A 13693-nucleotide genomic window follows, 5' to 3' on the forward strand; every position below is an offset into this window, starting at 1 on the left:
CCACCAGCCACTCCTTGGAAGGAAGACTGGGCAATCTACTTCCATAGAGATACTGCCTCGGAAACCCAAGGAGGGTCACTATGAGTCAGACTCAACTCGAAGGCAGTGAGATGATGATGAGATGAGCCAGAGTAGTAAGGCAACAAAGGGAAATAAAAGACATCCATATTGGGGAAAAAAAAAAAAAAGCAGTAAACTTATCTCTATTGGCAGATGATATGATCCTGTATGTAGAAAATCCCAAAGACTCAGCAAGAAAATTACTGGAACTAATTGAAAGTTTCAGCAAAGTGGCAGGGCATAAGATCAACATACAAAAAGCAGTAGGAGCTTTTACAATAACGAAGCGAACTCTGAAAAGGAAATCAGAAAAACAATACCATTTATAATACCACCGAAAAGATGAAGCACTCAGGAATAAATCTAACCCAAGACACAAAAGACCTACACAAAGAAAATTACAAAACACTACTCTAAAAAAACTCTAAAGGAGTTTTGGTGGCATAGTGCCTAAGGCGTTTGACTGCTAACCAGGAGGTTGGTGGTTTAAACCTACCAGCCACTCTGTGGAAGGAAGACTGGGCAATCTACTTCGTAAAGATTTACTGCCTCTGAAACCCAGGGGGAATGCTATGAGTCAGTATCAACTTGATGGCAGTGAGTTTGGTTTTGGTTTGTACTCTAAAAAACCAAGAGACCTACACAAATGGAAGAATATACCATACTCATGGATAGGAAGACTTAACATCATGAAAATGTCAATACTACCCAAAGTGATCTACAGATATAATGCAATTTTGATCCAGACTGTATCATCACTCTTTATAGAAACAGAAAAACTAATCATCAAGTGTATATGGAAATGAAAGAGACTCTGGATAAGTAAAGCACTACTAAAGAAGAACAAAGTAGGAGGCCTCACACTTCCCAATCTCAAACCTACCACACAGCCACAGTGGTCAAAAAACAGCCTGGTATTGGTACAATAACAAACACATAGACCAATGGAACAGAATTGAGAATCCAGGAGTAAATCCATCTACTTATGGACAGTTGATGTTTGACAAAGGTCAAAAACTCATTAAATGAGGAAGAGAGAATCTCTTTGATAAATGGTGCTGGCAAAACTGGATATCTATTTCCATAAAAATGAAGCAGGACCCATATCTCATACCATATACAAAAATGAACTCAAAATGGATCAAAGACCTGAACATAAAACCTAAAACCATAAAGACCACCAAAGAAAAAAGAGGGACAAATTTAGGGGTCCTAATACTTGGCATAAATATAGTATCAAACATAATTTAAAACACACTAACACCAGAATATAAGATACATGTGGTGGTTATGTTTGTGTGTCAACTTGGCTGGGCCTGGTTGAGTGGCTGGGCAAGCTAGTGGTAGTTATTCCCCATGATGAGACTGGCAATCAACTCCATGGTGATATCTACCACAAACAGCTGAGTAGCTGCCTTTGGGATGTGGTCTGCTTGCTGTATATAAGGAGAAGCCTTGGGGATAGTTTCTAATTTATGGCATGCTCGGACCCTGCATGTAGTCATGTCATTGTTCAGCAGCCTGCCATGCTCTGTTGACCCTGGAACTTACAATGGACTTAAATTAATGGCCTGCCATGTGGTTTGGTAACATCAGAACTGTGTCTTTTTACTTGTCAACCTTGGGTTTGTCAGCCTCAGCAGCCAGCTGTCTGAGTGAAGAAACACCTCTAGTTCCAGTGGGCCAGGAGCAGGAGGCAGAGCTGGACCCCAAGGTTGAGGGGCTTTCACCCAGTCCCTAGAGCCTGGCACTTTGAACTTGGACTTAAAGCCTCCAAACTGTAACAGAATAAACTGTTTGTTAAGGCCATCCCATTTGAGGTATATTCTTGTCAGAGCAGCATTAGGTAACCAGAATAGGACATGACTGGGACCTCCTAAAATTTATAGACTCTTACGCACATTAAAAGACTGCACCACAAAGAGAACCCACAGACAAGGAAAAAAAAATTTGGCTATGACACACTGGACAAGGGGTTAATCTCTAAAATGTACAGAAAACTTCAATAACCTAACAACAAAAAGACAAATAATCCAATTTAAAAATGGGCCAAGGACATGAATAGACACATCACCAAAGAAGACATTAAGGTAGCTAACAAACACATAAAGAAATGCTCATGATCATTAGCCATTTGAGAGATGCAAATCAAAACAATGAAGCATCATCTCACCCCAGCACTAATAACAAAATTAAAAAAGATTAAAAAAAAAAAAAATGCTAGCAAGAGTGTGGAGAGACTGGAGCCCTCATACACTGCTGGTGGGATGGTAAAATGGTGCAACCACTGTGGAAAATGGTTTGGTGCTTCCTTAAAAAGCTGGAAATAGAAATACCGTATGATCCAACAACCCCACTGCTAGGTATATATCCTAGAGAAATAAGAGCCATGACACAAACAGATACATGCACACTGATGTTTATCACAGCACTTATTCACAATAGGAAAAAGATGGAAACAACCTAAATGCCCATCAATGGATGAATGGATAAACATAGTACGTATACACAATGGAATACTACACAACATTAAAGAACAACAATGAATCTGTGAAATAGCTCATAACATGGATGAACCTAGAGCACATTATGCCAAGTGAAATTAGTCAATCATAAAAGGACAAACATTTTAAGATACTACTATATTGTAAAACGGGAGCTCTGATAGCGTAGTGCCTAAGGCACTTGACTGCTAACCAGAAGGCTGATGGTTCAAACCCACCAGCCATTCCTCGGAAGGAAAGTTGGGCAATCTACTTCTGTAGTGATACTGCCTTGGCAACCCAAGGAGGGGTTGCTATGAGTTGGGTCCGACTTGATGGCACATAACAATAACAACAACCAGGGTGGGAGGAGTAAGGAAAGGAAACCACTAACTAAAGGGTAGGTAAATATTAACTTGAGTAAAGGGCAAGGCAATAAGCAGCAGGGGAAAAAAAGGCAATTTGTTAATTAACATCCATCGGATATAAAAAATGTATATACTCTTTCATTCTGCACTTCTAGGAATCTAACCTAAAATAAATCTTTACTCACATATGTCAAGATGCACATAAATGGGTACCCAACATAGCATCTCCTCAAAACTGGAAAACAAGAAACAATTTTTTTTTTCAATTTTATCTATTTTTATTGTGATTTGGGTGAAAGTTTACAGAGCAAATTCATTTTCCATATAGCAGGTCATACACATTTTGTTTCATGACATTGACTGCAAATTGCCACAAAGTAACAGCTCTCTTACCACTTTCTCCCAGTAGTTACTTCTTCCCTGTGTCCTTCTCTCCCATGCACTCTTGTCCCCTGAGCTCTCTCCCTGTGAAAACACTGCCCTTCTATTCTCCCACAATTGATTGCTCCAAGGAGTGTTATCTACCTGATGTAAATATTCACCCCACATTCCTACTTCCTCCCTATGGTAACCTTTCCTCTGTGTTCTTTCCTATGCATTCCTCTGAACTATCTCCCTGTGCAAATAATGCCCTTTCTGGTCTCCTATGGTTGATTGTTCTAAGGCATGCAACTACCTGGTATAAATGTTCACCTTATATGCCTGTTTATTGTTTGGCTAAAAGCCATGGGACTAAGTTCAATTCCAGAACTGAAGGTGATGAGGGGCCATAGTCTCAGGGGTTTTACCAGTCTCTATCAGACCAGTAAGCCTGGTCTTTTTCATGATTTTGAGTTTTGTTCTACATTTTTCTCCCACTCTATCCAGGATCTCCTACACGGATCCCTTTCCAAGTGGTAGACAGTGGTAGCCAGGTACTATCTAGTTCTTCTGGTCTCAGGGTCATGTAGGCTGAGATTTACATGGTCCACTAGTCCCTTGGACTAATTGTTTGAAAATAGGAAACAATGTAGATGACCAATGATAATGGAATGGTTAAGTGAACTATGCCTCATTTATACTATGAAATATCATGCAAGATGAAAAAATACATACTTACATATATAAACATAGAAAGACACCCTCCAAAAAAATCCCCACATATTATAAAGCGAAAAATACAAGTTACAGAGCAATAAAATTATTGTTAAAAAAAAAAAATGGAGCTTCTCTCAAGTATTTACCATTAGGCCATATTACCCAATACCACTCTTTGTGGTAGTCACTCCCCTTCATTCAAAGAAAAACTCAACACTTAGATGATCTCTCTCTCCCAATTACTCCAGTGATCATTCCTGGAGATTTCAATATCCATGTACCTTCTCAATTCTCTGACCTCCTCCTTATAAACCTTTTCCTCCATCCAATTTCAGTTATCTACTCCCACACTCATACCCTAAATTTTGTGATATCCAATCATTAAATCACTTCCCAAGTTTTATTTTAAGCTTCTGTGGTGCAATGAACTGCTTAATACAGCTCTTCTAGTCACAGTCTTTGTGACTCCCACTAGATGACTGGGTAGGACTATGCAAATGTAAGGTGTTTTTGGCCTATCGAGGGGATTGGATAGCTTGTTAATAATGTAAATTAAGGTACATGGCACCTTTGTGTGGGTAGAACTGTGCAAATAAGGTGTATGGAACCCTAACGTGGGGATTGGTCAGTTTTGCCATCCCATTCCACTTCAAATGAGCCATCCCAGAGGTGGAAAAGGGGATCTCACTACCATCGAGACAGAAGACAACCTACGAGTGGAGCGTATCCTTTCACCCAAGATCCCTGTGCTGAGATGGCAGAGAGACAGCAGAACCAAAAGACCAACATGAGACAGGAACAGCAGGCTTCCCTGCCCACAGAGCGAGAAAGCTGAGTGCTTTCAGGCAAGAGGCTTGCTGATATAGTGGGGTGCCTCACGAGGGACCTATCAGCAGAGCTAAAAGAGCTTTGTAACACTTGCTGGAGCAGGGCAGAGGATGAGGCCAGCTTTGCCTGTGGCAAAGCTGAGACAAAGCCATCTTGATTGAAGAATTAGATCCTGAGCATTCCTTAACCTGAATTGTAACCTGTTACTTCCCAAATAAATCCCATGATCGTGAGTATTATCTGTGAGTTCTATTTGGTCACTGCAATGAATTATCAGACCCAAGTAAGAAGCAGACAGTGCTGTGGGGGAGACAGTTGGTAACAGAATTGGCATAAGGGTTAGAGGGTGGGAGCATGTCTGACCTCTGCCACATAGGAACCAGTCTCAGGCAGTTGGTGTTCATCTGTATTGTTTGTCCCCCTCGTGAAGTTAGAGGAGGTCAGATTCTATACCCCCACACCGTTTTTGCAATCTCCCACATTAGACCACCACTTTCTAGCTTTCCAGCTTTACTTGTATGCTAGTGACCCCAGTTTAACAATTGTCAACATCAAATCTTTCAGTCCATTGAACCTATCTCTTCTTTCACTATCCATCACATCCCTAATACTTTCTATTCCTTCCTTAAGTAACTGAGATTTCATGATCCAAAACTATAAAAACTTCCTCCAATAATTCTGGCAATTGGTTAAACCCAACATGTGGCTAATTCCATAAGTCTCCAAACTGGTCTGACTTCCATTCTTACATCATGAGACCTATACTGCTAGGGGCCTACCCAATATCCACTTTCTCCTTCCTCACTAAGAGAATCCTAATTTTATTCAAGAAGTTAATGTATCCAGATAAAACACTGTTTTCCAGTCCCTTTGGCAGCTAAAGAGACAAATCCATGACACTGGACTATAAAACATAGATGAAATCACTGGGTGGAGCTTTGGAGAAAGCACTTCAAAAGGACCTGATTCAGGTGGCATGTGCCCTTTTGTCTTCTGCCTTCTACCTGGAAGTGATGCTAGGGAAGGATCAGCCATCTCAAACCACAAAGAGACAGGCACATCTGAAGATGTATAAACAGAAAGACAAAAGGAACAATCCTGAATCCTTGATGTCCCGAAGCTGCCGTATCAATTTGCTCTGTAAACTTTCACTCAAATCATAATAAAAAGTTTAAAAATAAATAAAAGTCTTTTTGTGTCTCCTCAACTTTTTTTCTACTTCCATCTAACTCTCCTTACCCTGTTTTATTATTATTAATTATAATATTATACTATAATTAAATATTTTTTTGCTTATTTATTGTCTGTCTTCACACTAGAATGGAACTTCCTTGAGGGCAAGGACTTTGGCTGTCTTCTTCAGAACTGTATCCCCAGTGCCTAGTATATACTGGGGCTCAACAGGTATCTGATGAATAAGTGAATAAACATTACGATGGCTTACACTGAAAATGACAAAAGTGTATGTTGTTGTTGTTGTTGTTATGTGCCGCTGAGTCAGACCCAACTCATAGAGACCCCTCCTTGGGTTTCTGAGGCAGTATCACTACAGAAGTAGATTGCCCAACCTTCCTTCCAAGGAGTGGCTGGTGGGTTTGAACTGCCAGCCTTCTGGTTAGCAGTCAAGTGCCTTAGGCACTACACTCAACTGCTGATACTAGTTACCTCTGGCAAAGAGAATGAGAAGTAAGGTGAAGAAGGACTTTCACATTTCGCACTGCATAATTCTGCACTGTTTTTCTTATATTAAAAAAGATTACTCAGCTTAAGGGACAGTGAGTTTCTGTTAATGGTGGTAGAATAATCTGGAAACAGTGGTGATGGTTTTACAACATGATGAACATAACCAATGTCACAGAATTTTACATGTAAAAAATGTTGAATTGACAAATGTTTTATTATATGTATATTTTTACCAAAATAATTTTTTGAAAAAGATAAAATTAACTATAACATATAGCAGGAAGCAAAATTTAAAACATATTTAGAAATGTTAACCTATTCAGAGAATCATAAAATTTAGAAGCTCACAGTAACTTTAGTTAAGCATTAAAAAGCAAAGGTCTTTGATACCAAAAGCACCAGCAACAAAAGAAAAAAACAGATAAATCAATGAAAATAAAAATAAAATAAAAACAGTTATGCATCAAAGGACTATAATAAAGTGAAGAAATAATATACAGAATGGGAGAAAATAAGTATTTGATAACCATATATGTGATAAGGGTTTATTAACCAGAATATGTATAAAGAATTCATACAATTCAACAACAAAAAGACAACCCAATTGTAAAATGAGCAAAAGACTTGAATGGACATTTCTCCAAAAAAGATGTACAAATGGTCACTAAGCACAGAATCATTAGTCATCAGAGAATATAAACCAAAATCACAGTAAGATACCACTTCTGATAATGACTATTATCAGGAAAATAAAAAGTGTTGGTGAGGATGTGAAGACATCAAAATCCTTCTGCAATGCTGGGGGGAAGGTAAAATGGTACAGCTGCTGTGGAAAACAGTTCGGCGGTTCCCCGTAAAGTTAAACACAGAAATAGCAGAATTGCCGAATTCCACTCCTAGGTATGTATACCCAAAAGACTTGACAGCAAAGACTCAAATAGATACAATGTTCACGGAAGCATTAGTCACAATAGTCAATAGGTGGAAACAGCACAAGTGTCCATCAACAGATGAACATATAAACAAAATGTGATATAACCATACAATGGGGCGCTATTCAGCCATAAAGAGAAATGAAGCTCTGATACATGTCGTAACATGGATGAACCTTAATAACATTATGGTGAGTAAAATAAGTCAGATACAAAAGGACAAATACTGTATGAACCCACTTAGATGAAATATTTAGAACAGGCAAATATATAGAGACCAGAATTTATTAGCAGCTACCAGGGACTTGAAGAAAAGGGAAATGAGGAGTTATTACTTAAGGGGTACTGAAGAATTTTTAGAAATTTATAGTGGTAATGGTTGTGCAATATGCTGAATATAATTAATCTCACTAAATTACACACGTAAAAATAGTTAAAATGGCAAATCTTTTGCCACACCTCCCTGTCCTTAATAGCCCTCTATAACCTGGTTCAATTTCTGAAAGAACTCACTTCCTTCTGTATTAGTCCCCCACCTCAAACTAGTTTGTTCCTAAAATCCCCCATGGATAGGAGAATGTACGATCAAATAAAACCTTTCACAATAACTAGAATAAGGGGAACAAAATTTCTTAATAACTTTTTTTAGCCCTTATAGGGAGTTCTGGTGGCATAGTACCTACCTAAGGCATTTGACTGCTAACCAGAAGGCTGGCAGTTCAAACGCACCAGAAGGTTGGGCAGTCTACTTCCACAATGATAAAGCCTCGGAAACCCAAGGAGGGGTCATTATGAGTCGGATCCCACTCCGTGGCAGTGGGTTTGGTTTCTTTTTTGGTATAACAGTTTTTACCATCACTTAAAGTATACTAAATAAAAAGTGTATTACTAATGTATTACACATAATTATTGATGATGAGTTGTATAAAATTGACTTTCACTTACTCTCCCTTCTCAATAAAAAGTTTAGGATATTCCTCCCCTAAGGATTCATCAGGTATTCCTGGGTGTCACCAATGGTTAAGCACTTGACTACTATATGAAAGGCTGGTAGTTTAAACCTACCCAGAGAAGGCCTGGATGTCTGCTTCCAAAAGTCACAGCCTTGAAAACTCTATGGAGCAGTTCTATTCTGCACACAAATGGTCACTATGAGTTGGGATTGACTCAACAGCAATTCACAGCAACAGGGATTCATCCAGGTAACTAAAATTTTGTTTTGTTTCAGAAAACATACATTCTAAGAAACATCTTTTTCTGTATGTAGTTTTCCATCCAAATGTTTGGTGCCTTTTAGTTCTTTTTGCAACTTTATTGAGGCATATTTTACCTACGATATAATTGACCTTTCCAAGTGCATAATTCAATGATTTCTAGTTAATTAACCAAGTTGTAGAACACATCATAAATCAGTTTCATCACTCTAATAACATCCCTCATATCCATTTACTGTTAATCCCTATTTCACCTCCTGCTCCAGTCAACCAGTAACCTAATATCTGTCTCTACTAATGTTCCTATTCTGGGCATTTTATATAAATACAATCATATAATATGTAGTTTCATGTCTTGCTTTTTTCACTTAGCATCTTCTTCAGGATTGTCCTTATCTTAGCATGTATTCCTCTGTATTGCTGAATAGTACTCCCTTGTATGGATATACCATATTACATATTCTCTAGACTATACAATGGATGAAGGGTAATTCACATGCTTGGGGGCATAAGGGGGCCTATAGCTAACTTTTATTTGAGCCAAGTGACGTAAGTGAGTTTCTCAAACTCAATCCAGTTTATACATGATGAGATCATCCTAGCTTCATACAATAATATCCCAACAGTTTCTTTTGAAGCCACCTTCCCATCCATTTCTCTTAACAGGAACAAAAGTACAGTTCTCAAGTTTTCTTTCTTCCTCCTAAGGCTTATAAAAACCTCTGCTCTTAGTATGCCTTCTGCTTTTCTGCCTTTTTGTACTTCCAAATCCTTGTTTTCTCTCTTTAAGATCTTTCAAGTAAAAGCTTTAAAATTTCCATATTCTCAAAGTTTCTACAAAAGTGTATTAAAAGTAAGTGTCTGCATACTGTAGAATTTTATTTAAGAGGAACCTGTGGTTCTTTTGTGTGGTCTCTGAAAGTAATTTCTTTCTAAGTAGAAAAAACCTTTACAAACAAATATAAACAGAACATGAGGATCCAAATGAACATCTGACACCCTTATTTAAAAGGCAAGGCCAAAGAATATATAGTAATTAAGTAGAGTTTTCTACCATCTTTTGTCTTTAACATGACCTTGTTAAATCTTAATTTTTCATTCTGAATAAAATGCTGCAATAACATTATTGTCTTGCTTGTCTTATATAATGATGACTGATTCAGATTAAGTGGATTTACACATCTACATGTAGAATGATTACCTAATCAATTACAAAGATGGGTGAGGGTGGTGACACAGAGAGGACTGGAGAAGAGTGATACAAATCTAGTAACGTATTTCTAATTACGAGCCTTTTTGAAGCCTTAATTCCCTAAGGGATTCCTAGACATTTAGCTTGAAAACATCAAAAATACAATGATATAGACACAGTCTGAAGCTTTGGCAAATGTACTCCAACTAGAAACTAATCCCTTATTGGCTTGAATTACATTTCTTCTGGAGTATTTACCAAGAGAAAGCAATAAAAGATAACACCAGCTACATGTAATTAGGAGCCCTCCGCAAGTAATATAAGCTATTATTATTAAGGGCACTTGGTAAAGGTGCCAGGAATACCTCTCTTGGCGGCCAGTTATTGTAACAGGTGTGTGATAGGCCCTGTGAGCTATATTTTCACCTCTGAAAGGGCAACTAAAAAGGAGTTCTTAATTGAGGTTTACTCTACTTCCATTCCTTGGAAGGAAGGTTGGGCAATCTACTTCCATAGTGATACTGCCTCAGAAACCCAAGGAGGAGTTGCTATGAGTCGGATCCGAATCAACGGCACATAACAACAACAACAACTACTTCCATTATGTTACTCAGTCTATCTGGGTAGAGTAGAAGGTGGTGGTGTTGTTGTTATGTGACATCGAGTCAGACCCAACTCATAGTGACCCCTTCTGGAGTTTCCAAGGCGGTATCACTACAGAAGTAGATTGCCCAACCTTCCTTCCGAGGAGTGGCTGGTGGGTTTGAACCACCAGGTTTCTGGTTAGCAGTCAAGTGCCTTAGGCACTATGCTATCAGAGCTCCTAGAGTATAACGTAGTACAGGATAATGACAGGCTCTGGTTGTAAATAAGAAAAACAAATGACACCTGCTGTGGAGTGAAGTCAGTTCCTCCTGTGCTGCAGGGTACAACTATGCTCCCACTAACCATTCTTTAATATCATTATTTCAATTTAAGAAAATGAATGTCAAAAGAAAAAGAAAATGAATGTCACAATAATTTGTATTATATACCTTTCTTAGGCTTTCATATTCTTCACGAAGTTCCCCAGGTTTGCTTAATTTGATTGGCGCTCTGAATATAAACTCTGGAGGAAAGGAAAAAAGAAAACACTTTGTAATAGGCCTTTTTGGGAGGAATTTTTTTCTTGCTGCTCCCCACATGTAATAAACCACATTAAAAAAAAAAAAAAAACTGTGGCCATCTTAATTCGATTATTCACTCATTTATAAACCAAGGACTTTTCTAAGTACTAGGGGAAAGCATTGAATAAATAAAGTCCTTGCTCTCATGGAGCTTACAATCTTGTGAAGGAACACTGACAATAAACAAGTATTTGTATATGATATGACTGGTGGTACTAGGTGCTATTGTTGTTGTTGTTATGTGCCGTCGAGTCGGCCCCGACTAGGTGCTATGGAGGAAATAAAATGTAAGATGGAGGAAAAAGGTCTGGAGGCCCTCAATGATAAAGTAACATGTCAAAAGACCTACAGGAAAGATTGTATTTAAACCTATTAGCTCAATGTTACCAAGTAACATTTTAAATGAGTTCAAGTTTTATTCATAATACTGTATTTTTCTGTTTCTTTCTTAACAATGCCACCAAAATACTTTCTAATATCAGGTCATATCATCTCATTTCTATCCTCAAAAACCTTCCGTGGTTTTCAGCAGCCTGTAGAATCATGTCTAAACTCTTCAGTGAGTCATGTAAGGTTCTCCAGAGACTGATCACAACTTTATTTTTCTAAAGGACTCTCTCTCTCTCCACCTATGACTATCCAGGTACAACATACATATGCTATATATTTTTAAACCTTTTTGCTGTTTTATTAACTGAAATTGTCTTCTCCCCTTCTCTGCATGTATTTTTAAATCACAGACATTAAGGCACACAATATATATTGGGTATATTCTAAAAAAAAAAAAAAAAAGCTGCCATAGAGTCAATTCTGACTCATTAGCAACCCTGTAAGATAGAGCAGAACTGTCCCATAGGGTTTCCAAGAATGTAAACGTTTATCAGGAAGCAGACTTGCCTCATATTTCTCCCACAGAGGTGGCTACTGGGTTCAAACCTCCTCTGACCTTTTGGTTAGCAGCTGAATGCTTTAACCACTGTGCCACCAGAGCTCCTCGGGTATGCAAATAACCAAAACCAAACCCACTGCCACTAAGTTGATTCCAACCCATAGTGACCCCTTAGGATGGAGTAGAACAGTGCCACAGGGTTTCCAAGGCTGTACATCTTTATGGAAGCAGAATGCCTCACCTTTCTCCCATGGAGTGGCTCATGAGCTCAAACCAACAACCTTTTGGTTAGCAGCTGAATACTTTAACCACTACACTACTAGAGCTCCTTGAGTATATAAATGGATGACAAAAATTAAGAAACAGTAATAAAAGATAAGTCCTAAATCCAAAAAGGGTTGAGGGCGAGTACATACTTCTGACTTTTAAGTGTACTAACATTTCTATATATCCTCTATGTATACTTAGTGTTATATATCCTTTTATACATATATAGAAATGTTACCAAACAAAAACTCACTGCTGTCGAGTCTGATCTGACTCATAGCGACCCCTCCTTGCGTTTCTGAGGCAGTATTGCTATGGAAGTAGATTACCCAACCTTCCTTCCAAGGAGTGGCTGGTGAATTTGAACTACCAGCCTTCTGGTTAGCAGTGAAATGTCTTAGGCACCATGCCACCAGAGCTCCCATAGAAATGTTATATACACTTAAAAGTCAGGACGAGAACCCTTAAAGGAAACAAGTCCTTTAAATCTATTTATTGAGAATCTATCATATGTAAAACACTTCATATACATTTTCTCAATGACTTGCCTTACTTTGTAAGGGAGATATTGTATCTATATTGCATTTGGGAAACTAAGAGGTGAAGTGATTTTCCCAAGGTCATTGAACTTGCACATGGTAAAACCTGGACAAAAGCATTAGCAGGAATAAAAAGGGAAACTACATGATTAAAAAGGCAAATCATCAAGAAGATATATTATGAGCTTGTATGAACCTACAACACAGCAAAAACAGGTAAGATTGTAAGGAGAAATGGATAAATCCAATTACGGTAAAAAAAAATTTAACACATGACAATTAAAAACTAATAGATCAAGCAGACCAAAATGTAGTAAGGATACAGAAAAACTGGGCAATAAAATTAACAAGCTTGTTCATATATAAATTTACTGTATATGTATATGTATATGCATGTACCCAATGAACAGAACATATATTCCTTAAAAGAAACAAGGAATAACTAACAATATTGGTTGATGATGTTTAACATGTTAAGAATACAAAATACTAAATTGTCAAAAAATGCTCAACTACCCTAACAAGACTGCACTACATTAAATGGCATCGTGTTCAAAAGCTTGGTAACTTGAAATACTTCTTGAATACTAACACAGTTAAGCATAAAAGGCTGTGAATTCTTAAACATTTTTATTTTCTATTTTGGTAGCACCCTCTAGAAATAACAAGGCAAAATATAAAAATTTCCATTTTTTCATACTTGTGAGCCTGTCAATAAGAGAGATGTCAAAGCTTTTCTGACCAACCTGCCTCTTAGGAATGCTGAATCATGATAACAAATAAGTAAAAACACCTAATGCTTACTGGCTGCATACTACGTGCTAAATGTTACACACACACACACACACACACACACACACGTTGTTCACTAAAATCTCTTTAGAACTCAGTTTCTATCCAATAAATATCCTAAAGTTAAGGATTTGATAACAATATTTATTTCCCTTTCATTTCCCACTAAGTTTCTTTAAATTCTTTTTCTTTTTTTTTTTTTT

General features: G+C 37.7%; 1 protein-coding gene across 1 annotated transcript in view; it reads right to left on the minus strand.

Annotated features, from left to right (window-relative positions):
- Positions 1–13693, minus strand: part of RNF169 (ring finger protein 169) — a 148112-nt gene that overhangs the window by 92319 nt on the left and 42100 nt on the right. The window contains exon 2 of the mRNA XM_007940938.2: positions 10872–10945. Within this exon, the coding sequence (XP_007939129.1) occupies positions 10872–10945 (74 nt within the window). The remainder of the gene's footprint in view (positions 1–10871; positions 10946–13693) is intronic.

The sequence above is a fragment of the Orycteropus afer genome, unplaced genomic scaffold, assembly GCF_000298275.1.
Source record: "Orycteropus afer afer isolate SDZICR_OR568_19922 unplaced genomic scaffold, OryAfe1.0 scaffold00074, whole genome shotgun sequence".
NCBI lineage: Eukaryota > Metazoa > Chordata > Mammalia > Tubulidentata > Orycteropodidae > Orycteropus > Orycteropus afer.